Source organism: Pan troglodytes, chromosome 1, assembly GCF_028858775.2.
Source record: "Pan troglodytes isolate AG18354 chromosome 1, NHGRI_mPanTro3-v2.0_pri, whole genome shotgun sequence".
Classification (NCBI taxonomy): Eukaryota; Metazoa; Chordata; class Mammalia; order Primates; family Hominidae; genus Pan; species Pan troglodytes.
The window spans coordinates 70,071,691-70,094,349 of record NC_072398.2 but is presented as its reverse complement, the minus strand read 5'-3'; the positions used below and the strand labels follow the sequence as shown (position 1 = coordinate 70,094,349).

Here is a 22,659-nt window from a genome sequence, read left to right as displayed (position 1 = left end):
TTCAACTACACGCAGCAAAAAGCTAATACAATGCCTTCTGCATTTGACTGTACGTCCCCTGCAGTGATTAATGCTGCCTCCCTAACTACATTGTCCGCAGCAAGTGTCAAGCCCAATTATTTCTCTAGGATCTCCTGATAGTAAATGCTCAGCAAATATACAGACGAATAACACCTAATCATACACAATAATCTTAGAGTACTTTCCCCACACATTTCCTAACTTAATCCTTACAACAACCCTGTGAAATTATTAACTCCCATTTTCCAGTTAAGGAAACTGATGCTCAGCAAAGTTAACTGGCACATCCAGTATCATACAGCCAGTAAGAAAGAATTCTGTTCAGTACGCCTTACTGATTAAATGAACTATGTGGCCTGAAGGAAAAGTGTCAGCTCAGTCTTTCCCCATCACGCATCTTATTCCATGGAGTAACCTGCATTATATTTCAGGGTCAGGCACACTAAGTTTGCGCTTTAGTATATGGTGAATAAATGGATGGACACAGTGGCGGCTCTGTATAAGTCAGCTGAAAGCAAACAAAGGGAAGGCAGAATCTTTCATTCCCACGATTTATCCGCGCCCACTGGGTGCACTACGGTGGGGCATTGGCGACCCAGGAGCGACTGACCTGCCCTCATGGGGCTTACGGTCCTTAGCAAAAAACAGATGTAAAACAACTAATATTACAGTAAATGAATCATAATTTTGTGAGATGCTCCTGAAAGTATGTAGCAGGACGCTCCGCTCTGGTCCGAATGAAGAGCCATTTGCACTCAGTGTGGGAAGGCTAGCCTTTTTCTGGGCAAAAGAGGCGGGGGATACATTTAGATAGGAAGAAGTTCCGAGCAGAAGTCAAGGCAAATTAAAAAGGCAACAGGAGGAGGGAAAATGCTTCTCACAAACAGAACTTGACCTAGGGGACCGCAACTCTCCAGTCCTGCTGCCTGGCTGCCTACCTACCTAAGAAAAGCAGGAAAGAAAAAGAGAAGACGGGGTGGGGGATGGAGGACAAATACAGAAAAAGAAAAAAGAGCGAAGGAAGTGAGAAGTGAGAGGCCAGTTTATGTAAGCGGGCAGGGCGGCGCGGCCGGGAGGAGTAGAGACCGGCGCCGGCGCCGAGGGAGTTAAGCGGACGCGCCGGTATGGAAGAGGTTAAGGGGGGCAGTGCGGAGCGGGTCCGGTAGGGGCCGCCTACTGGACGGGGGCGGGGCCGCGCCGAGCGAGCGCTGGGATTGGCCGCCGGGCAGGCGTTACGCTAGGACGGTACCAACAGCCGGGGGCCGCGGAGGCGGGGGGTGGGTGTGGGACTGCCGCTCTGCGCGGCGAGAGGTGGCCTGGGAATGGCCGGGCCGGGGGTGGGCCCGAGCCGCTGTTGCGGCGGCGGCGGCTGGGGGCGGTGAGCGCGGCGTGGGGCTGCCCCTCCCCGGAGGCGGCGGGGGCGGCCGGGTCCGCGCCGCACCGCACCGCGCGGGCGGCCATGGAGCGAGCCTAGGGCCCGACAGGTGAGTGGCGCGGGGGCGGGGAAGGGCGCGCGACCCCCGCCCCCGGCGCGGCGGGCGGGAAAATGCGGACCGGCACGCGGGCGGGGCGCGGTGCGTGGCGCGCGCAGGGCTGGGGCCGCCTGGGGGCGGGGCGCCTCCCTGAGGGGCCGGGCACCGGGTGCCCTGAGCCGTCCCCGAGTGGCCGCGGGCGGGTCCCGGGCGAGGGCCCTAAGCTTCCTGGGAGACCCGCTCGGGCCGCGTGTCCCTGCGTGCGGTCGCGGCTGAAGGGACGCGGCCTCGGCCGCCACCTCCCTGGCCCACCTGAGGCGCGGGCCCACCTGGGGCCGCCTCAGGCTGCCAGGGGTCCTTCTAGTGACCGTCTCTCGTCCCCTTGCGCGGTCCCCAGAGGCAATTGCCCCCGGTGCCTCTCTTGTGTTCCCCGGAGCGCCCGTTGCGGCAGCCCAGGGAGCGCGCCCTCGCGGGGTCTTTGCTGGGCCCGCCTCGTGGCCGGGAAGCGCGAGTGACCTGCAGGCCGGAGGCGGAAGGCGGGGCAACCGTGCCCGGGGCCCGCGGTCTCCTGGGGTCCTGCGCCGGGCGCTCGCAGAAGGGCACAACTTAAGGAATGCTGTGTTAGCCCTCAGTGGGCTGCGCTTGAGATTTCATTTCCGGGTGTGACGGCCGCGCGATTAAGAGCGGACCGATACGTTTCCCTTAACGATGAATGTGAATAGTTGTCGAGCTGCGTCCTTGATTGTGGGTTCTGATAAGAGATTCATTCTAATCTGACTTCTGTTAACCTGCCAGTCTCCGGATAAGAAGAGAAGGGGTAGAAGGATGGATTGGAGGGAAAGTAGGGGTAACAGGGCTTGGTTAGTCTTAATGGAATTATTAGTCCTTTTAAAGACCATACCATCATTGGGATGGATAAGGAGTTTCTAATTTGGGAAAATGAGAGTTGCTTGCTATTGCGACTTGGGTCTAGTGCCAGATATCAGCATCTTCCCCACCCAGCCAGCTTCTCTCTGGAGGTTTGATTTCTCACTTGGAAGGGAAGTAGGAATGTGGGGTTTTTTTTTAGCCTTTAGCCTTTAAACTGTAGGACTCTATAAATCTATAATCTGGTACAAATTACGATTGCCATGTATTAGCCACGCCTATGTTTTTTGCGTTGTAAATTCTTGCAAAAATTTCACTGGCGTTGATTTCTAAAAATCTGGTTAGAGATCTCAATGTTCTTATGTATTACAAAAATTCTTTGAGTTTATGCAGGATCTTTGAGCTAAGCTTAGAGCACTTCCTCAAATATGATTCGTTATCACGACTGTCTGAGAAAATGAGGTACAAATGGTAAAGATGCTAAATTATTTGCCCAGACTCATAGCCAATCTCAGGGAGATTTAAAATCAGTGTTTTCTATTAATAACTTTTCTAAAGTTTGCAAAGATGTTGGACTTTGGCCTCTCGAACCGTACAATGGAATCAGTCAGCAGGAGTCCCTTTCCCATTTGAAATTACTTATCAAAGGAGAATACAAAGGCACACACAAGTATAATAATTCAGACTCTCAGCCTCACTCATGATAAAGTGCAGTGATAAATATGGATACAGGTAAAAGATGATCAAGACATCTTGGAGTTCACAGCATTTCTTTTCTGGCTGGTGAAAATGTGACATTGGTATGCTCTATTCGTTTCTCTAGAACTGGTAGGACAGTAGCTATGTTTTGGTGAATGAATGGAAACTAGAAAACACATACCCTGCTTTTCTTTTTGGTTCTTAAGATTAGAGAAAAAAACACATCACTGTTTCTATCATCTTTATTTTTATAATCTTTTATATCATGGAAGTATTTTATGTTAAATTGATAATTCCTTGACTTTTAGTTCATTCTCTTGATTTCCATTTGTAGATTCCAGCCCTTTCACACAGCCTTAAAGTTTCTGCTTCTTATCTGTTCTGAATTTTAAATTCCTAAATGAAACTTTCTGTTCCTTCAGTTTTAGGGCAGACTTCAGCTTCCCACACTTTGTGTGTCTATCATTTCATTGGTGTAAAACCCTAAAATCATTTCATTAGTGTAAAACCCTAAAGCCAGATACTTCAGCTGTTGAATTGATAACTTTTTAAAATAGCTAACCACAGAGGTTGTCTTTTGGTGATTGCCACAATCTCATAACAGAAGCAGGAGGGCGTTCTTTGTATTCTGTAAGAATACATAAAAAGACAGTTGGTCGGGCGCGGTGGCTTACGCCTGTAATCCCAGCACTTTGGGAGGCCGAGGCAGGCGGATCACGAGGTCAAGAGATTGAGACCATCCTGGCCAACATGGTGAAACCCCGTCTCTACTAAAAATACAAAAATTAGCTGTGCATGGTGGTGCACACCTGTAGTCCCAGCTACTCAGGAGGCTGAGGCAGGAGAATCGCTTGAACCCAGGAGGCAGAGGTTGCAGTGAGCTGAGATTGCACCACTGCACTCCAGACTGCTGACAGTGAGACTCCGTCTCAACAAACAAACAAACAAACAACAACAACAACAGAAGGAGACTGTCTTCTGAATCTGACTCTTAGTCCTTCTGGGACTAAGTGCCAGGTGGTTTTGTGGATTGGGATGGGGAGCACAGTTACAATGAGGCCCTACAGTTTGTTGTAATTGTTACAGTAATCTATGTATCTGTGTATTTTTCTCTCTGCACCTGACAGTGCCTGTATGTAGAAGGTGCACAATAAATATTCATCAGTTGAATGAATAAATGGAAAACAGTATGAGGGAAGGGGAAATATTCTAATGTATATACTAAATTATTTAGTTCCTCTTTTTGTCAAAAGAAAAAAAAAGCCTAGAAAATGTGTTTCGGATTACTGTTCAAAATATTCTGTAGAGGTGTGTTATTTGCTTCTGTGATTATATGGTGTTCTAAACCACCTGGAGCCTGGCAGTAGCCTGTGCAGGTTCCAGTCAAGTGCAGCTTCACAACCTTGCTCCTGCAGTCTGTTCTGACTAGGCTAATTGGGCAGTTGGATTGATAGCCAGTGTTTTTGCATTAATAGAAGAACTTAGAGCTCTTGGCAATGGCCATGTCAATAGCATTGACCTGACTGCCCTTGTCCCTTATTTTGACGGTGGAAGAGGGGAGTTATCCCTTTTTAAGAGTACTTCTCCAGCAGTTCCTTCTTCTACACCTACATGTATCTTCCTGTTTTCCTTCAGCTGTCTCTCTAACCCCAAGTACTAATGAATTCTTTAACTAGGCCTGGGCTGCAGAACAGAAGCTTACTTTGCTATTGAAACCAGCTTCTGACTAACTTACAATGTCAGCATGACTGCTCGAGCTGCCTAGAAGAGAAAATAATGCAAAGATCTCACTTCTGATTTGGTCTTTCTTACCAAAAACAAAAGAAGAAATGCCTAGCTTGGGATGTAAAGAATCTACATGACAGATGGGTGCATCTGTCATCCCAGTGTGAGATAAGAGAAAAATGTAAGCTGATGCAGAAGAGACCTTGAGCTTTGGTATGTGTTTAAGGTCTGTACTTTCTGGCAAGATAACCCCTTTAGAGAAGAGGGTGCTAACTTGGGCACGTTATAAAGGCAGGTCAAGGAATATGAAATTATGAATGTGTAAAGAGGACAGAACCAAGTACAGAGGGAGGCAGTGAAGTCTATCATTCCATGCTCTCAAATGTTAACTTTCTGCTTTATATACATAGCAATGCCTCATTTACCTAATGTTGGGGAGTAAGGTATTATATGTGAAAATTTTATTTTAGCTATACCTTTTGTGGAAAAATTTTTACAATATATGCTTTGGTTATTATTACTAGCATACTGGCAGTAGTTGAGTGAGGCTATGAGATGATCGAAAAATGTAGGTTGTTGTCCACTGTGCTTTTTGAATTATTGAATCTACTTGAGTCGATTCAGTAGTCAGTCTTTGTCTTCTTTCAGTGGTGGAAAGCTGCTCTTTTGCCGCTGTTAGTATCCTTGCTTCCCTCTTTTAAATTTGCAGCTTCTTATCTGTGGAGTAGGAGCTTCCTGACATTGAATGTAAAACAGCTAAATAGGCTTAGTTATGTTCTACCTGCTCTTCTCCAAGTTTTAGGGTATGAACTTTGTAACCACTATTTTTGTTGCCCAGGGACCTTTTTGTTTGTTTGTTTCTTGTCGGTGTTGATAGTGAACGTGTGCTCTGTATAGGTGCATTTATGTTCCTGTAGTTTTCTGTAAAAAAAAAAAAAACACAAAAACAAAATAATATGGAAGTACTTACTCGTGTGGGTTCTTGTTTCAGAAAGCATTGCCAATAATACTTGAAGATCTGATTTCAGCCCTGTCTTGTATCATCCTTGGGCAGTGTGTTAGACAACCTCCTTTCTTCCTTTTAGCATTTCCAAATTGTCTTTACTCTTAATCCCAGCTGATACTAGGAACCAGGTTGGCAATAGCAGTGGCCTTGAAAGGTGGAAGCAGGATATACAGAAGGTGGCAACTTTAAATTGATTGTATATAATTGGTATACATATTCGATATTTCTGCATCTTTTATATACTGTATACTTGAATTCATTGTAGGACTTATTTCCCCCTGTCTCTGAAAGAGGCAGTCTTTAAACTAGAGAGTTGCCAGTTTAGAGGAAATTCTTATAACCCTAAAGGTCTTTCTCCTTTGCCCTTCTCTCCTTTTATTCCACAAACACTTATCAGATGCCTCTTACAGGCCCTGCACAGTGCTAAGTTACTTGGAAGTACAAAGCGTGAGTAAAATCTATCCCATCCTCCAAAAACACAATATATTAGAAGAGACAGATGTGCCAAAAAAAAAAAAAAAAATGTGTGTGTGTGTGTGTGTGTGTGAGTTCATAGTATAACAGAGGGATCATGTCTGGAGCCACCTAGCCATAATTTCAGCACAGATCTGTTTGAGGTTCTCCTGCTTCTGAAAGTGATCTCCTGTGTGGGCTGTCAGCTTGACGTACCATAGAACATAAGGCTAAAAATGCGAGGTCTATTGTTGTATAAAGTTTATGTGGTTTTCCAAGAACTGTAGTGAATTGAACACTAAAGATGGAAAGCATATGAAAAGCTGAAGGAAAATGTTATAATATTTGTAATGCCGTATTTCAACACTATACAGGAATTACCTTCTATAATCTAGCCTTAAATGGTGGTTCTGTACTGACAGTTGTGCTGTGAAATACCTGGAACTTGGGAAGTTTCATTATACCTGGTTTATTTAAAGGAAAATGCAGATTGTTACTCATTTCCACGTAGTGTCAAGATTACTGCGTGTGTTGGTTTTTTAGAACAGAACTCGCTAGCAGTATGAGCTAAAGTTTTTTTCTTTTTCGTTTTTTAAGGAAGAGGGTTGCCCTAAATCAAGGTTTAAATGGGACAGGTTGCAGGGATTGATTTTTTTTCAGTTCACTTATTGAAATTATTCAGTTATTGCCTATTTCATTTTTACTTTCACATCCAGCAAGAAAGACTACCTTAATGCTTCATTAATGCCTGGTGATGGTTTTAGTTGCCTTCCTTCAGAGGGAACTTGTTAGAGAATTTCATATAAGTGATTCTGAGTTTACAGATGTAAATAAATGTTTAAATGGAAGTGAAAACAGTAAGGAAAACCTGACACTTGGACCAATTTGGATTATGTAAGAATTAGATTTTCTACACCTGTACTCTTAAGTTACTCTTAAGGCTTATCTTAAGGGCTTTAGCACATGAAAAGCTGTCATCTTTAAAACACAGAACTAATTTTCCAAACTGAAAACAGTTGTGAAAGGCATTCTATTTTAGCCTTTTTTTGTGAAGTGGGATAAGTTCATGCTTCCCATCTGTTTCAGTTACATTGAGTGTGGTAGAATTGAACTTTGTAGAGAAGGGAAACAGGTTGGCCAAATTAGTGACAGCCTCCCAGTCTTCTGCTTTGCATGACACTCACTCTGAAGATATCTATTTGCCTAGTCTTATCTACCTCTCAAATTTAGGCAAGCATTTGGCTCAGAAATACAAGACTACTAATTACTACTAAACTCTTAGTAATGCAATGTGTGGATTTGGCCCCTCACTATGTAACTGAGAAGACAACATTATGGTATATTGATTCCAATGAGGGTTTTCTTTGTCATTTTTCACCTCTCTGGAGGTCATCTGGGTTTTTGATATGGTGATAATGACTAACAAGTGATTACTGTGGGTCATCCAGGCACTAATCTTAGCACAATACATGTAGAGGTCTCATTCTTTTTTTTTTTTTTTCTGAGACAGGATCTTGCTCTGTCGCCCAGGCTGGAATGCAGTGGCATGATCTTGATTCACTGCAGCCTCAGCCTCCCGAGTAGCTGGCTCATTCATTTTTAACAACCCTGTGAGTTAGGTAATAGTATTCTTGTTTCATTTTTTTATATGCAGAAACTGAGACCCAGAGAGGTCAGAAGTTAAATATCTTTCCCAAGACCCACATTAGGTGGTAAAGGAAGCATCCAGGCCTAGGCATTCTGAATCCAGAGGACATGCTTTTAACCCCTCTGCTACAGAAAGCTTATATTTAAAATAAGAAGGTGAATTAAGAAGCTATTTCTTAAGTGGAGAATTAGCACAGAAAAGAAGAAAAAATATCTATAGATACTGATTAATGCTATTACTTGGTATTAGTTTTTATTTTTAGTTGAAGACCCTCATGTGAAGATGAAAGGAAGAATAGCATGCTGTTGTGGCAGGCAGCAAAGCAGGAGTGGGCTGGTTTTCCCAGGGTACTCAGCATTTACTGAGATAATAAACATGTAATGCTGTTTAATATTGGAGGTTTTGACTGTCTGGACATCTTGACTGTCACACAATACTAAAAGACTTCTGAATGCTCTTAATTTTACTTACCACTGCCACTAACCATCAGTAGAGACATTTATTTCTAGGGAACGGGGTGTAAACTCATAACAGTTAATAATAATATGCACAGTGCCCTACTGTCACTGCTAGTGAAAAATCAAAAGGGCAGTATACCAGACAGCCCACGGTAAAAGCGTGTGTGTGTCTAACTTTTTTTGCACTAAAAGATGTGATTTTTGCTATTTATGTTTTGGCTGAAGTACAAAAGTTAGGCTTTATAAACCGGACATGTGTCAGTGTGTGAATGTGTGAGGTTAGCCTTGATTGCTCTGCATAAGTCTTAAGTAGGGCTCTGAAGTATGCAAGTGGATTTTAGTAAATGATCCAGTTGAGAATCTATTTCTTCTTGTGGTACCTTTAAGAGACTTTGTTAATTATGTATCTTTCTAAATATATACAATGAAAACAGAAAAATATAAATGACATATAACTTTTATAATGAGTGTATTGCTCCTAGAAGCCATTAATAATAATTTACAAATATGACCTAACAATTTATCAAACCAATTTTTATTTGCACTTAATGGTTAATTAGTGATTACTCCCTCCCTGAGATAATTGTTTTTAGTCACATAATTTATTTCCCTATGTCTTCTCCCCTGGTATTTTTACTATCCCCAAAAGGAGTTGATAGGAGCAGAACAGATGTGAGAATGTTGGGTTTTACAAACTACCTCAAAATAATAGTGGGTTAAGACAATGATTTGTTATTTCTTTCTTTCTTTTTCTTTTTCTTTTTCTTTTTTTCTTTTGAGATAGTCTTGCTCTGTCACCAGGCTGGAGTGTAGTGGCGTGATGTCGGCTCACTGCAACCTCCGCCTCCTGGGTTCAAGCGATTCTCCTGCCTCAGCCTCTCAAGTAGCTGGGACTACAGGCATGTGCCACCATGCCCAGCTAATTTTTTGTATTTTAGTAGAGATGGGGTTTCACCATGTTGGCCAGGCTGGTCTCAAACTCCCTACCTTGGGTGATCCGCCCATCTCGCCTCCCAAAGTGCTGGGATTACAGGTGTGAGCCACTGCGCCCAGCCTGTTATGTCTTATAATTATATAGGTCATCTGGTCTCACGTGTTCCTGCTCAAATGGTATAGGCTGGGGTCACAACAGTGACTACATTCTGCCAGACCACAACTGGGACTGGAATGTCCTTGAAAGTGTCATCTTCATGTCTGGCACTTCACCTGGGGTGACCAGGATAGCCAAGGGTTGGCTGGACCTCTCTCCATATAGATCACTTGGCATTTGGTAGTCTTAGCTTGAGCTTCTTTACATGGTAGCTAGATCCCGTGAAAGTGGAAGCTGCCAGGTCTCTTAAGACCAGGGCCCAGAACTGGCACACAGTCATTTCCACAACATTCTGTTGTCAAAACAAGTTACAAAGCCAGCCCAGATTTACGGGGAGGAAAAACAGACTCCACCTCTTTCTCTCTCTCTCTCTCTTTTTTTTTTTTTTTTAATAATGGAGACAGGGTCTCGCTGTGTTACCCAGGCTGGTCTCGAATTCCTGGGCTCAGGCAGTCCTTCTGCCTCAGCCTCCCAAAGTGTTAGGATTACAGGTGTAAACCAGCGTGTTTGGCCCTGACTCCACCTCTTGATAGGATAAATTGTTAGCGTCTGTCTTTGCAGACAGTCTACAAAAAACTCAAATTCAAGTCTTACCTCCTATACTCACCAAACCTTCAGAGTTTTAGTCAAACCAATAATTACCAAAGAATTTTGTGAAAGGATCCTTGTAGTTCCTACTCAGGATCAAGGGCAAAGAGATTGTGTGCATAAATATAATTCTATACCAGTTAAGAAATCCTACCCCTTTGCCTCAGATCTCTTTTGTTGTTAGTCCTCTGCATGAAGCATTCTTACTAAGCATTTCCTTTGTGGTGCTTTGCATTTACAAGGCATGTTACATTCTACTTAAGTCATAAGAACCTGATTTGACCATTAAATTAGAAACACAAAAAGTGAAACTTATGTTTACTTTTACCATAACTTTCACTTTTAGTTGCTATGAGCAGAGGTTGGTATTTATTTCTTCTCTATGACCTCAGAGGTAGTATTGTGAGCTTGTCACTTAATCAGAGGGTGATTCAAGGGGACACTTCTAATAAGGCTTGGAATCTCATTGGTGGCTTGTAGGACTCTCTAGTAAGGTAGTAAGCGTTAAGGCCAGGTGTTCTCATGTTCCTTGGCAGCCACATACATTGAGATTTATCACATGATCTGTAGACCCCCACACCAACATGCTTTTCTGTAAGTGTTCCTCCACCATCAGCCAGATTTTTTTTTAAGTACAATTTCCATTTTATTTTTCTCCAGAGAATGGTCTGTCTTCAGTCTTTAAGGACTCAGCTCTTTACACGGGCTTTGGTGGGGGTTGTGGGGCAGCACCCACAGGTCTAAATCGGGGTAGGGGTGTTTGGTCCTCGTGGGCTTCATGAGATTGATTCCTGACTACTTTGCTGTGAATTGCACAATTCACACAGTAATGTAGCTTCACAAACAGCTTGGGAAGCACATAGGCATTGAAGACGCTGCTTCAGAAATGTCCCTGACTGCTGTGGCCTCCACTATATTTCGAATGATGAATTTCTTAATGGCCTTGTCCTTGGGCACGCATCAGGCACAGTTCATGCAGCGAATGGCTGCACGTGACTGTGGCCCTTTTTGACATGACTTTTGTTCCTTCTTTTCTTTGTCATCTTGGAGGCATGGACCGGAGAGGAGATTCTTGAAAGAAGACTTTACATTAAGACCTCACTTTTTTTCTGTGGCATCTATATCTCTTCTCCCAAAACAACTTCATAGTCTTACGTTTGCCCTTATACAATATTTATCAGATGAGTAGGATGAGTGTGTTTGTGTGTGTGTGTGTGTAGAATGAAAGTGAATTAGCCGGCTGGGCGTGGTGGCTCACACCTGTAATCCCAGCACATTGGGGGGCTGAGGTGGGCGGATCACTTGAGGTCAGGAGTTCGAGACCAGCCTGCCCAACGTGGCGAAACCCCGTCTCTACTAAAAATACAAAAATTAGCCGGGTGTGATGGCAGACACCTGTAATCCCAGCTACTTGGGAGGCTGAGGCAGGACAATCGCTTGAACCCAGGAGTTGGAGGTTGCAGTGAGCCGAGATAGCACCACTGCACTCCAGCCTGGGTGACAGAGCGAGACTCTGTCTCAAAATAAAAAAAGAAAGTAAGTAAATTAGCCTCCGTAGCAAGCCCCATATAGCTGATGGAGCTCAGGTTGAAACCAGGGTTCAGTGGGAAAATTCCTTGTAAAGGTCTACTTTCCAGAACTCCAGGCTGGGAGTTTATGCCAGCTTTTCATGTGAAAACTATTTACAGATATGCCATTTGTACTGCCTTTTTTATATTTAACACTTTTAAAGTTATGTTATTACCTTGAGTTTGTTCTTTGAGGTAGTTTCTGTTCTGCATAACAGAAACATTAAAATAAATGACTGTAATATAACCGGACATTGTTGCACTGTTTGAAGCACAGGAGGAGCTGAGGGTGTGAAATAGAGCAGGCACATTCTTCTGAGAATGTTAGTGAGGTTTTTCGTGAATAGTTTGAATATACCCAGTGAATTTGCGTTTATTTCCTTAGTGTCTGAAATGGGGAATCTTTGGAAAAGTCCAGTTTGCACAATATAGTATACTCCTTGTCCCAAATAAAAAAGGAAGATTATATGGCATGGAAACCCTGTCTCTGGTACTTTCTCCTCTCTCACATATAAAGGAGTGAAGGGGATCATTCTAAGGAGCCAAGATTCTGAAAGGAGAATTAAGAACCGTATACAATAAGGTATTATACAAGGCCGAATGTAGTTAAGTACTGGCCGAAAGGAGGGAGAAGTTACTTTAAGAGTGTGAGGAGGGACGAAAAATTGCCTTAGAGATGGCCTTGGAGATGAGCCTTAAAAGGAGGCTCAGACTTTATCAGGAGGAGATTGGAAGAAATGGTAAGAGAAAGAGGAATTTTGAGGGACTACAGTGTAAGGAATGACAGAAGCAAAGAGCACCTACACATCCAGAGGAGGACCATGGCATGTTCAGTTGATCCATTGTGGCTAAAGCTGAGAAGAGGAACAATGGGAGTGATGTCTAACTTGGAAGCTATTTAGGATACAGCTTTAATGCCTTGCCAAGGAATCTAGAATCAAAGGTGGTTGAGTGATTTGAAAAATGATTTTGGCTGCATTATCTAGGCTGGATTGGAGAACCTGGAGGCTTAGGCATCAGTTCTTTCTGTGGTCCAAAAGAAGGTGATGAGCACTGAAGTTGGTGGCTGTGGAAATGAAAGACGGCTGTAAAGAACAATGACAAATTGCACTCTTACTCATTCCACCAGGATGTGGTGACTATAATCACAAACATGAAAACTTGTTTAGTCTCTTTTTTTTTTAACCTGCCCTCACTTAGAATCTGCAGAAGGAAATAGTGAAATAATAGAACCCTTCAGTTCCCTTAATATGAATTTATTTCTTGTTTGCTTGCTTGCTTTCTGTATGTCTGTCTTTTTTTTTTTTTTTTTTTTTTTTTTGTGAGACGGAGCCTCACTCTGTCGCTCAGGCTGGAGTGCAATGGCACGATCTCAGCTCACTGCAACCTCTCCCTCCCAGGTTCAAGCTATTGTCTCCTGCCTCAGCCTCCTGAGTAGCTGGGATTACAGGTGCCCACCACCACGCCCAGCTAATTTTTGTATTTTTCATAGAGATGGGGTTTGGCCGTGTTGTCCAGGCTGGTCTTGAACTCCTGACCTCAGGTGATCTGTCCGCCTCGGCCTCCCAAAGTGTTGGGATTACAGGCGTGAGGCACTGTCCCCAGCCAGTTCCCTTAATGTAAATTTCTAACCTAGCTGAGTGAGTGAATTGTTTATGGCCCTGAATTGATGAATGTGTTCGTCTGAGGCTGCTTCAAAAGGAGAAGTTTTGAAATAAGTTTCAAAACTTAAAAGGACACAAACTTGGATTGTGGGATTGGACCGTTTTTCTTATCTGAATTTTGGAACTGTTAGAACTTCTTATTGCATTGATGATAAAAACAAAACAAAAAACCACAGCTCTAACCTTTGTGCAAAATGTTTGGATGTGATATATTTATATAGCACGAGGGGGAGGATTTTCTTCATTTTAAATGGATGAGCAATACGATTAAAAGTTTATGGGTTGGTCGGGACAGTGGCTCATGCCTGTAATCCCAGCACTTTGGGAGGCTGAGTCTGGCAGATCACCTGAGGTCAGGAGTTCAAGACCAGCCTGACCAACATGGAGAAACCCTGTCTCTACTAAAAATGCAAAATTAGCTGGGCCTGGTGGCGCATGCCTGTAATCCCAGCTACTTGGGAGGCTGAGGCAGGAGAATCGCTTGAACCCAGGAAGCAGAGGTTGTGGTGAGCCGAGATTGCTCCATGGCATTCCAGCCTGGGCAACAAAAGCGAAACTCCATCTCAAAAAAAAAAAAAAAAAAACTAAGTTTATGGGTTAACCAGACTTTAGTCCTGAAGGATGTTCTGTAGAAAGTAAAAGCCTATTAAGCTGACCCCTTTGTGCCAGAATTGTATCGCATTTGTAGCTAGTGGCATCTGGAGATGCTGAGGAAGTGATTGTCAATACAACTAGATTTCCATATTGCCTTTTATCTCTGCAGCCCGAGAAGTGTGCTGTTGAACAAGCACTTGAAAATGTTGTGTGGTTTAGGTTGCATTAGAACTAGCAAATATCTCTGAAATCTTCTCTGCTAGCACTGCTGTTATCAGTAATCACAGGGAACTGTTTTACTGAGTTCCACACCAAACTTGATACCATCACAATTACATTTTAGATGCACTTGAATTGCCTTTGTTTCAGCTAATAGTGTTGTGTACCCTGGGAGATGATGATGAAACAAAACAGGTGGCAGGGAATAATTAGAATTTGAAATTAACTCTCACTTTCTGCTTCCTTCATGAACAGAAAAGGAGTGGTTAATCACTGAGAATAAACTTCATTCAGCTGGCCCACTGCAAAGTGTTGCCCTCAGAATACATTGCTCTGATAAGCTGCTTTTGATTGTTTCCAGTTGTTATTAAGGGAGCAGTATCACGTTTAAGTGGGAGTGTCTTAGCCTGAATCATTTGCTCTATTTTTTTGTATTGGTTTTATTTTTTGGATTAATGGTTTGAGTTGTTAAATGAATTGGAGAGTGAAGCAACATCCTGTTATCTTCTTGTCATCTTTGTCTTGCCTCAGTGCTGTGCTGTCTGCAAGCATAGAGCAGAGCAAGCCTGTGCATGTTTTTAAATGGCCTTATGGAGTAGAAAGCAACCTCTCAGGATGCAAATGAGACGGAATTGTATGTTCTTGACACCCTTGCAAAAATCTTGTATTTGGAGTCTTTTAACTTAAGAATTGCCCAGAATGTGGTCAGCCCCATGCTAGAAGGAGCAGTTCTTTATGTCTGTGACATGAATATCCTTGTTATATGCTTGACCATTCCAGATGTAGTAGTGCTGCCATAGTACCAGGCTTTATTAGTTTTCTGGTTATATTCTGCTAATAGCTAGATGGTATGGGAATATTTTTTTCCCTTTACTTAATGTACCCAGTTTTGATTATCCATGGTTTGCAGGTATTTTAATTTTGAAAAATAATTGGCGAAGGACTAAGTAGAAATATGTGTCTGGGGTTGTATTTAAATACATGAGCAGCAGATATGACACGTCCAGGATCGCTGAATACTTGGACTCAGAGACAGCTATTACTCTCTTCTGCACCCTCTGGCATTTTTAGGAATTGTTGTCTTACCAGAATGAGAATTGGAAAGTTACCAAATAGTGGTGGTTTGGGATATGCAAAAGTCCTTTATGGATTTTGAAAGTTAAAAAAATGAAAGTTAAACAATTATGTATAGCTTGCTCTTTTGTTTTTGTTGTGTTTTTTCTCAGTTTTGGTTATTAGGCATGTGTAGCCAACCTCATGGCTCCTAGATGGCTTGCATTCCAATTAAAATAGAAATATTTGCTTTAAAATTTTCAGTGTATGTGGTTCTTGCTTATTAGTGTCACAGGATCCTTGGGGTGTCACTTTGCCAGTGAGAAACCTCTGTGGCCGCGGTGCCTTCTGCCTGAGTAGTGCTTGTGCCCACTGGGCTCCTTCTACCCACTCAGCCTTGCAGGCCGTGCTCAGCTCGTACTACTGGCCTGGATCTTATACCTGCCAAGGGCAAGCCAGGTGCAGAGCAGCAAGGGGTGTGTGGACAAGCTAGCATGGGGTCTGGCCACTGCACACACCCACGCACGCTGGGGCTGCTGTGGTGGGGTAGGCAGCTCCAAGCATAAGCACAGCTGCCGGTTCTGTGTGAGGCTGCAGCTGGACCAGAGTATCACATGCAGCTTCTGCTGCGGGTGCCCATGTCTGGACAAGGGGAACATGGTGGCATCCAGAAACTTGGAGACACCAGGAACCTCAGAACCCCAAAGAGGATGTCACAGCCCTGGCTCGGGGAGACCCTAGGTCTGAGCTCCACAAAGGGCCCCAGCTCTTCTCTCTTTCTGATTGCCTACCACATGGTGAGCAGGGGGTGTGTTTCAGCCCTGTTTGCATTACAGCTCTTTCAGTCCTGCCATTTGGTGGGTCCTGAGTTCTTGTCCCATGCCCAGAAATAATGAGGTACGCTGACAAATGGGGGTGAGCAAAGTGGAGAGGAGCTTCATTGAGCAATAGAACAGCTCTCTGGAGACCCAAAGTGGATAGCTCTTTCTGCAGCCATGTTGTTCTGATGAGAGTCTAGCTTTCAGTGGAGAGGAGACCCACAGTGAGTAGATCCCTTGTGCACACAGGTTGTCCGGACATCTGTTTGAGTCTGGCTGAGTGCAGGGTTTTTATGAGCTCAGAAGAGAGGAAGTGTGTGCTGATTGGCCCATGGGTGGCCATGGGTGGGCCTGGAAAAAGCACCATAAGTTCTCACTGTGGTTTGCGGACTCTTAACCAGAACTGACAGCCCAGCCCCCATGCTTCAGGCCATCCCTGGCTTGAAGGTGGGGCTTCACTGGGGACCCATTCCTTTCCGCCCAGGAGCCTGCCTCCTGCCACCATTCATGTCATCCACAGTGCCCAAGCTGTTTGTACCAAGGGATGCCTGCAGGCCTACACTGAGCCATCCTCAGTCCTCCCTTGGCCTCCCTCCCATGCTCATTGGTGCCCAAAGTCCGGAGTGGGCTGAGACAGCAGGGGCCTGGTGTATCAGCACTGCCCCAACCACATGTATACAGGTCACAACATCACCTGGGCTTTGCCACAATTTTGCTCCACCCCAGAGTGGGTGCGGGGAGTGGGGAGAGGCCAGGCAGCAGGAGTGGCATTTTGGAGCCTGTGGGTGTAGCTGTGGCTGGGTGGCTGCAGCTGTACCCAGGAGCACAGGGCCCCTGCTCCACCATCTTGGAAGAGGGCAGGGCTCCCACCTGTTCCCAGCTCCTTCCAGCTCCGTGGAGTGTGCAGCCCTGGCCATGCCTCTCCCACTGCAGCTGGCGTCTTCGCAGCAGCTGCTCCAGTTGGGCCACTGCTGCCATCATTAGGTCCTTCTCCAGATTAGTTAATATTAAATTATTGAACCTTCTTGAGCTCAAGAATAGAAAGCCTAAAAGGGTGAGTCATATATTAGAGGCTTACAAAAGATTCAGGGGTGGAAGGACAGAATTTTTGATCAAATTTTGCTTTGTACTTGGGCTTGCAGGAACTGTGGAAGGTGCATCAGTGAAGAAATGGACCAATGTATATAATCATGGAATCTCCTTGCTAACCATCACCACCAGCTCTCCTTAATACATGAGCAAGAGTGGGTCAGGGGAGAAGGAAAAGAGGTCAACATGAAGCTAAAGCAGCGAGTCGTGCTGTTAGCAATTCTCCTTGTCATTTTTATCTTCACCAAAGTTTTCCTGATTGACAACTTAGATACATCAGCTGCCAACCGGGAGGACCAGAGGGCCTTTCACCGAATGATGACTGGCTTGCGGGTGGAGCTGGCACCCAAGCTGGACCATACCTTGCAGTCTCCCTGGGAGATTGCAGCCCAGTGGGTGGTTCCCCGGGAAGTGTACCCTGAAGAGACACCAGAGCTGGGGGCAATCATGCATGCCATGGCCACCAAGAAAATCATTAAAGCTGATGTGGGTTATAAAGGGACACAGCTGAAAGCCTTACTGATACTTGAAGGAGGACAGAAAGTTGTTTTCAAACCTAAGCGGTAAGTTTTGATCTTGGAAGCTGCATGTGCTAGTTGGTTGATTCATTTAACTTGGGATTTATATAAGATTTATTTTGTCATCTTCTCTTGGAAGTCTCTTCAGTAAAATAAGAGGGGTAGACTAGATCTCTAAAGTCTTTTCTAGCACTTAACATGAATCTACCTTTATAGTATCGTATAGAATAGTTTTCCTGCCCTAAAAATCCTCTGTGTTCTACCTACTCATTTTTCCCTCTCTGCCCCAGAACACCTGGTAACCCACTGGTCTTTTTACTGTCTCCGTAGTTTTGCCTTTTCCTGAATGTAATACAGTTGCAATCACAGAATGTAAGCCCTTTCAGATTGGCTTCTTTCACTTAGTAAAGTGCATTTAAGGTTTATACATATCTTTTTGTGGCATGATAGTTCATTTGTTTTTATCACTGAATAATATTCCATTGTCTAGATGTACCACAGCTTAATTATCCATTCACTTACTGAAGGACATCTTGGTTGCTTCCAAGTTTGGGGCAATTGTGAATAAAGCTGCTATAAACATCCATGTGCAGGTTTTTGTGTGGACATAAATTTTCAACTCATTTGGATAGATACCAGAAGCATAATTGCTGGACCACATGGTAAGAGTACGTTTCATTTTGTAAAAAACTGCTAAACTATCTTCCAAAGTAGCTGTACCATTTTGTGTTTCTACCAGCAATGCATGAGAATTCCTGTTGCTCCACATCCTCACCAGGGTTTGGCGTCAGTGTTTCAGATCATAGCTGTTCTAATAGATCTCTTATTTCTTTCACCTGTTTTAAGTAAAGAATTGGGCCATTTTAGTTACCTTAGTTAACTAAATATGTATGTTGTTTATGATCCCTTTGGACTTCCTAGGGATCTACAGAGATAATTTGTGTGACAATTCTGTGATACAGTTAATTATTTTTATTTATTTATTTATTTCTCTACACAAGACAGCTTGGAGGGTATAGTTAATTTTCTAAAAATGTTTTCTGAGTGTATGAATCTGAATTAGGTTAACATCATGATGGTGATTTGTATTCTTTTGCCGGGAGTTAGTTACCAATGAATATTCTCAAAGTTTGTAATGTCTGCAATCTTTTGCGTACTAAACATTTTTTTCATTCCTCAGTAGAGCTTTTGAAAAAATTATAACATGACTTTAGATTTCTTTCTGGAGTGGGAGAAGAAATGTAGGGAAAAGATGTACAAAATTCAACTCCCTTTCTTACCCAACTATTAGTAAATGAAAGGCAGTCAGAGCATGAATGTATAGGGAGCCCAGAAATGGAAGGGATCACTGTTGGTCTGGAACTGGGAAATATATGTCAGTGATGTGGAAATTAGGAAAGTTAACACATTTGGTAGACTTTCAGAGAATAAAAATTTGATTGGGGCTGGGCGTGATGGCTCATGCCTGTAATCCCAGCACTTGGGGAGGCCGAGGTGGGTGGATCACTTGAGCCGGGGTGATGTAATGAGACTCTGTCTCTATAAAAAAATAAAAAATTAGCTGGGCGTGGTGGTGTGCACCTATAGTCTCAGCTACTTGGAAGGCTGAGGTGGGAGGATGGGAAGATTGCTTGAGTGCGAGAGTTTGAGGCCGCAGCAAGCCATGCTCGTGCCACTGCCCTCCAGCCTGGGTGACAGAGTGAGACCTGTCTCAAAAAAAAAACCCAAAAAACAAAAAAAAACCATGGTTATGTGGGCCTGGGATCTAATTTCTGTAATGCACACTATTTGCCAGGGATTACACTAAGTACTTTTGTATCTCTTAATCCTTTAAACCCTTATACGAAGGTTTAACCTTTTTGGACAATTTCAGTTCTTATTTCCTGAATAAGAAACTGAGGTTCAGAGAGTGTAACTAACTTGACAAGGTCACCTCACATTAATCAGTGGTACGGAAGTTTGAACCCATATTTGTTAAAGTTGTAAACAGCTTGTATTCTGCCACACACATGGAATTCTCTAAGTTTGTTTGCTTCCCATAAGTGATGACGTGGAGCACTCATCATCAAAAATCGCATTTAGCTTTGAAGTTTGGTCTTTGACTTCTTGGCCTGAGAGATAAGCAGCATAAACAGAGTAATGGAAAAAGGCAAACTAAAGACAAAAATAACATTTGTATATAAAGAGATGGCCGGGCACGGTGGCTCACGCCTGTAATCCCAGCACTTTGGGAGGCCAAGGTGGGCGGATCACTTGACGTCAGGAGTTTGAGACCAGCCTGGCCAACATGGCGAAACCCCATCTCTACTAAAAATGCAAAAAATTAGCCGGGCGTTTTGGTATGTGCCTGTAATCCTAGCTACTCAGGAGTCTGAGGCAAGAGAATCACTTGAACCTGGGAGGCGAAGGTTGTGGTGAGCTGAGATTGCACCATTGCACTGCAGCCTGGGCCACAAGAGCAAAACTCCATCTCAAAAACGTAAAATAAAATAAAGAGATGAGTTGTGAGCATTTTGTGTTTAAATAAGAGGAGATCTGGCTGGGTGCAGTGGCTCATGCCTGTAATCCTAGCACTTTGGGAGGCCGAGGCGGGCGGATCACCTGAGGTCAGGAGTTCGAGACCAGCCTGGCTAACATGCTGAAACCCCGTTTCTACTAAAAATACAAAAAATTAGCCAGGCACGTGCCTGTAATCCCAGCTACTCGGAAGGCTGAGGCAGGAGAATCGCTTGAACCCGGAGGCAGAGGTTGTAGTGAGCCGAGATCACGCCATTGCACTCCAGCCTGGGCAACAGGAGCGAAACTCCGTCTCAAAAAAAAAGAGATCCTCGTCACACCTACCACTTGTACACTGGAGAATTGAAGGGGAGATGGGACAGCAGGAAGTGTGTTAGAAGACAGATATTCCCAAGAGCGTGCAGTGTTAGACCAGGTGCTTTGCAGGATAGGCCTGAAATGTTCAGACAAGATATAAGTGGTGGGAGGAGAGGCCAGACTGATGAGTAGGGGAGGTAGTAACAGATAATGCATAACCTTAGTCACTTCTTGCTTCATCTTATATCTATTACTACCACTGCAGCCTTCTCATTACCTCCCTCCTCCAGACCATCCTGGAAACCACTTCCGTTCTTCCCTGTTCTTCCCCAGAAGACTTATTATCACTATGTTCCCCAGCTTTAAAACATCCAGGGACTTCCCATTGCCCACCAGACAAAACCCAGCCTCCACAGCCTAAGGTCAAGCCCCTGACTGTCTGGTCCTCCTCTCTATACTCAGCCTTATCTTCCCTTTGCTCTTTGTTTCTGTCAAACTCTGGCCCCCTGCTCCTGCATCATCTCCTAAACAGCCTGTGTCCACTCCCAGCTCCAGGGCACTCTCTTCTCCAACTCAGCAAGGTTTTTTTTGGCCCCTGCCATAGGTGTTAACTCTCTTAGTCACTGCACATACTGACCTGTGCTGCTTTATATCAGGAAATATCACAGGCTGGGGAAAGTGGTTGTAAGTTTAAGTGCTTGCAGAAATTGACTCCAGTCCCTAAACACCCAGCAAAATGCTGTTCTGACCCCCAGGGCTTCAGAGGCTATTTAGTCCCGGTGTAAGTGCAAATTAATGTCCTTGGTCATACTCTGATGTCCTTCAGCAGAAGGATAGGAATGATTTATTGGCAGTTACTGTATGAATTTTGCTGCTCTGTCAGTGACTTAAGATGGATCACTCTCTGGTAAGAGAAGAATCTAAGTCCTTTCTCTAAAAGCCACTTGTGGTTTTAACATTTCTGGAGCCTGATTATCAATGTCCTACTCTCAGAGATACAAGGTGTGTGCAGTATAGGTAGATGATATATATGGGAATAGAGTGACACTTTTATTTACACATTTTGCCTTACATTATAAGTAAAGGTGATTTTTTTTTTAATGTAGCTATTTCCATTCTAGAAGTAATTGATTTTCACAGGCAAAAACAGCAGTTATGTTGGAAAAAGAACAAGAAGGCAGGGGCCTAGAAGCACGTAGAAGTGAATGAGTAATCTCAGGAAGTACTAAAAGGGACCTTGGAGATCAGCTAGTCCAGCTGTCCATTTTACAGGTGAGAAAAATGAGATCCAGAATTCTGATTTTCCATATTTCACATAACCAAAACATGAGCTGAGGATTCAGGCCTGACTTCAGTGTAGTTCTTTTGATTCTTATTCCTTTTCTCTTCCCTCCATCTTTTCCTCTCCTGCCTACTCCCAAAGTTCCTGTATTCCTCTAAGCTTTTGCATTTTACTCTGCGCAGCCTTTAGATGGATTGGAAAGCTCTCTAATGTTTCACTGAAAGGACCATACTGCACTTCACCACATACCTTCCTGTGGCTGCCCTGAAGTACTAAAAATAAAGTATTCAAGGATAGCCTACATCTTTAGTAGAACAGTACCTGAATAGTGTCAGCTTTTTGCTGCAGGGGTATTTCAAATTTGACTTTTAATTTAGAGGTAGCTAATATAAACCTTTTAAAAAATTATTCCTAAGTAATCCTTTGCACTAGGAACAAACAAACAAAAAATTACATTTGGGTATATTGACCATGCTAAGAAGAAACTGGTGCCCAACCAGAAGGTGATATATGGCTGTCTTCTAACAAATGCTTCATCATTTTGCCTTGAAGATATATTTTGTGGATATGATTTCACTTTATATTCTAAGGTCATTTAAGTTGAAGTTCACTGCCTTTTATAGTACTGTTTTCCACTTCCCTATTGCTGTTTTAGCATGAGAGAGCCAACTATCCTTAGTGGAACCTCTCTTCTCCACATGACTCTCAATTTATTTCTATTTCATAGGTCCATTGTAAAGCCTAAAAGGTCTCCTTTAGATTCAGGAAATGCAGGAGACCAATAGAGAGGACATAGGTGAATTAAGTACTTTTTTCTTCCTAATTAACAGATTTAAATTCTATCTTTTAAAATGGTTAGTAGAAAGAAATATGCAGTCTTCATTATCCTTTGCTTATGTCATGCATGTGATAGAAAATCATCAGAATGCAGTCTGAGATGAAAGAGACCTTAGAAATTACCTCCTAGTCCAGCCCCTAATATTGTAAATAAGGAATCTGAGACCCAGAGAAGA

The 22,659-nt window shown here is 43.5% G+C and overlaps 1 protein-coding gene across 5 annotated transcripts in view; it reads left to right on the top strand.

The window, feature by feature from the left end:
* Positions 1 to 22,659, top strand: part of FAM20B (FAM20B glycosaminoglycan xylosylkinase) — a 52,499-nt gene that overhangs the window by 2,546 nt on the left and 27,294 nt on the right. The window contains exons 1-3 of one of the 5 annotated variants that reach the window (XM_054656290.2): positions 12,897 to 12,995; positions 13,732 to 15,922; positions 17,086 to 17,595. In XM_054656290.2, the coding sequence (XP_054512265.1) occupies positions 17,219 to 17,595 (377 nt within the window). In that variant the 5' untranslated portion in view covers positions 12,897 to 12,995; positions 13,732 to 15,922; positions 17,086 to 17,218. Of the gene's footprint in view, positions 1 to 1,205; positions 1,267 to 1,299; positions 1,506 to 10,344; positions 10,622 to 12,896; positions 12,996 to 13,731; positions 15,923 to 17,085; positions 17,596 to 22,659 lie in introns of those variants that run through there. The other 4 variants (XM_063810920.1, XM_024350289.2, XM_054656288.2 and 1 more) reach the window with 4 other exon arrangements.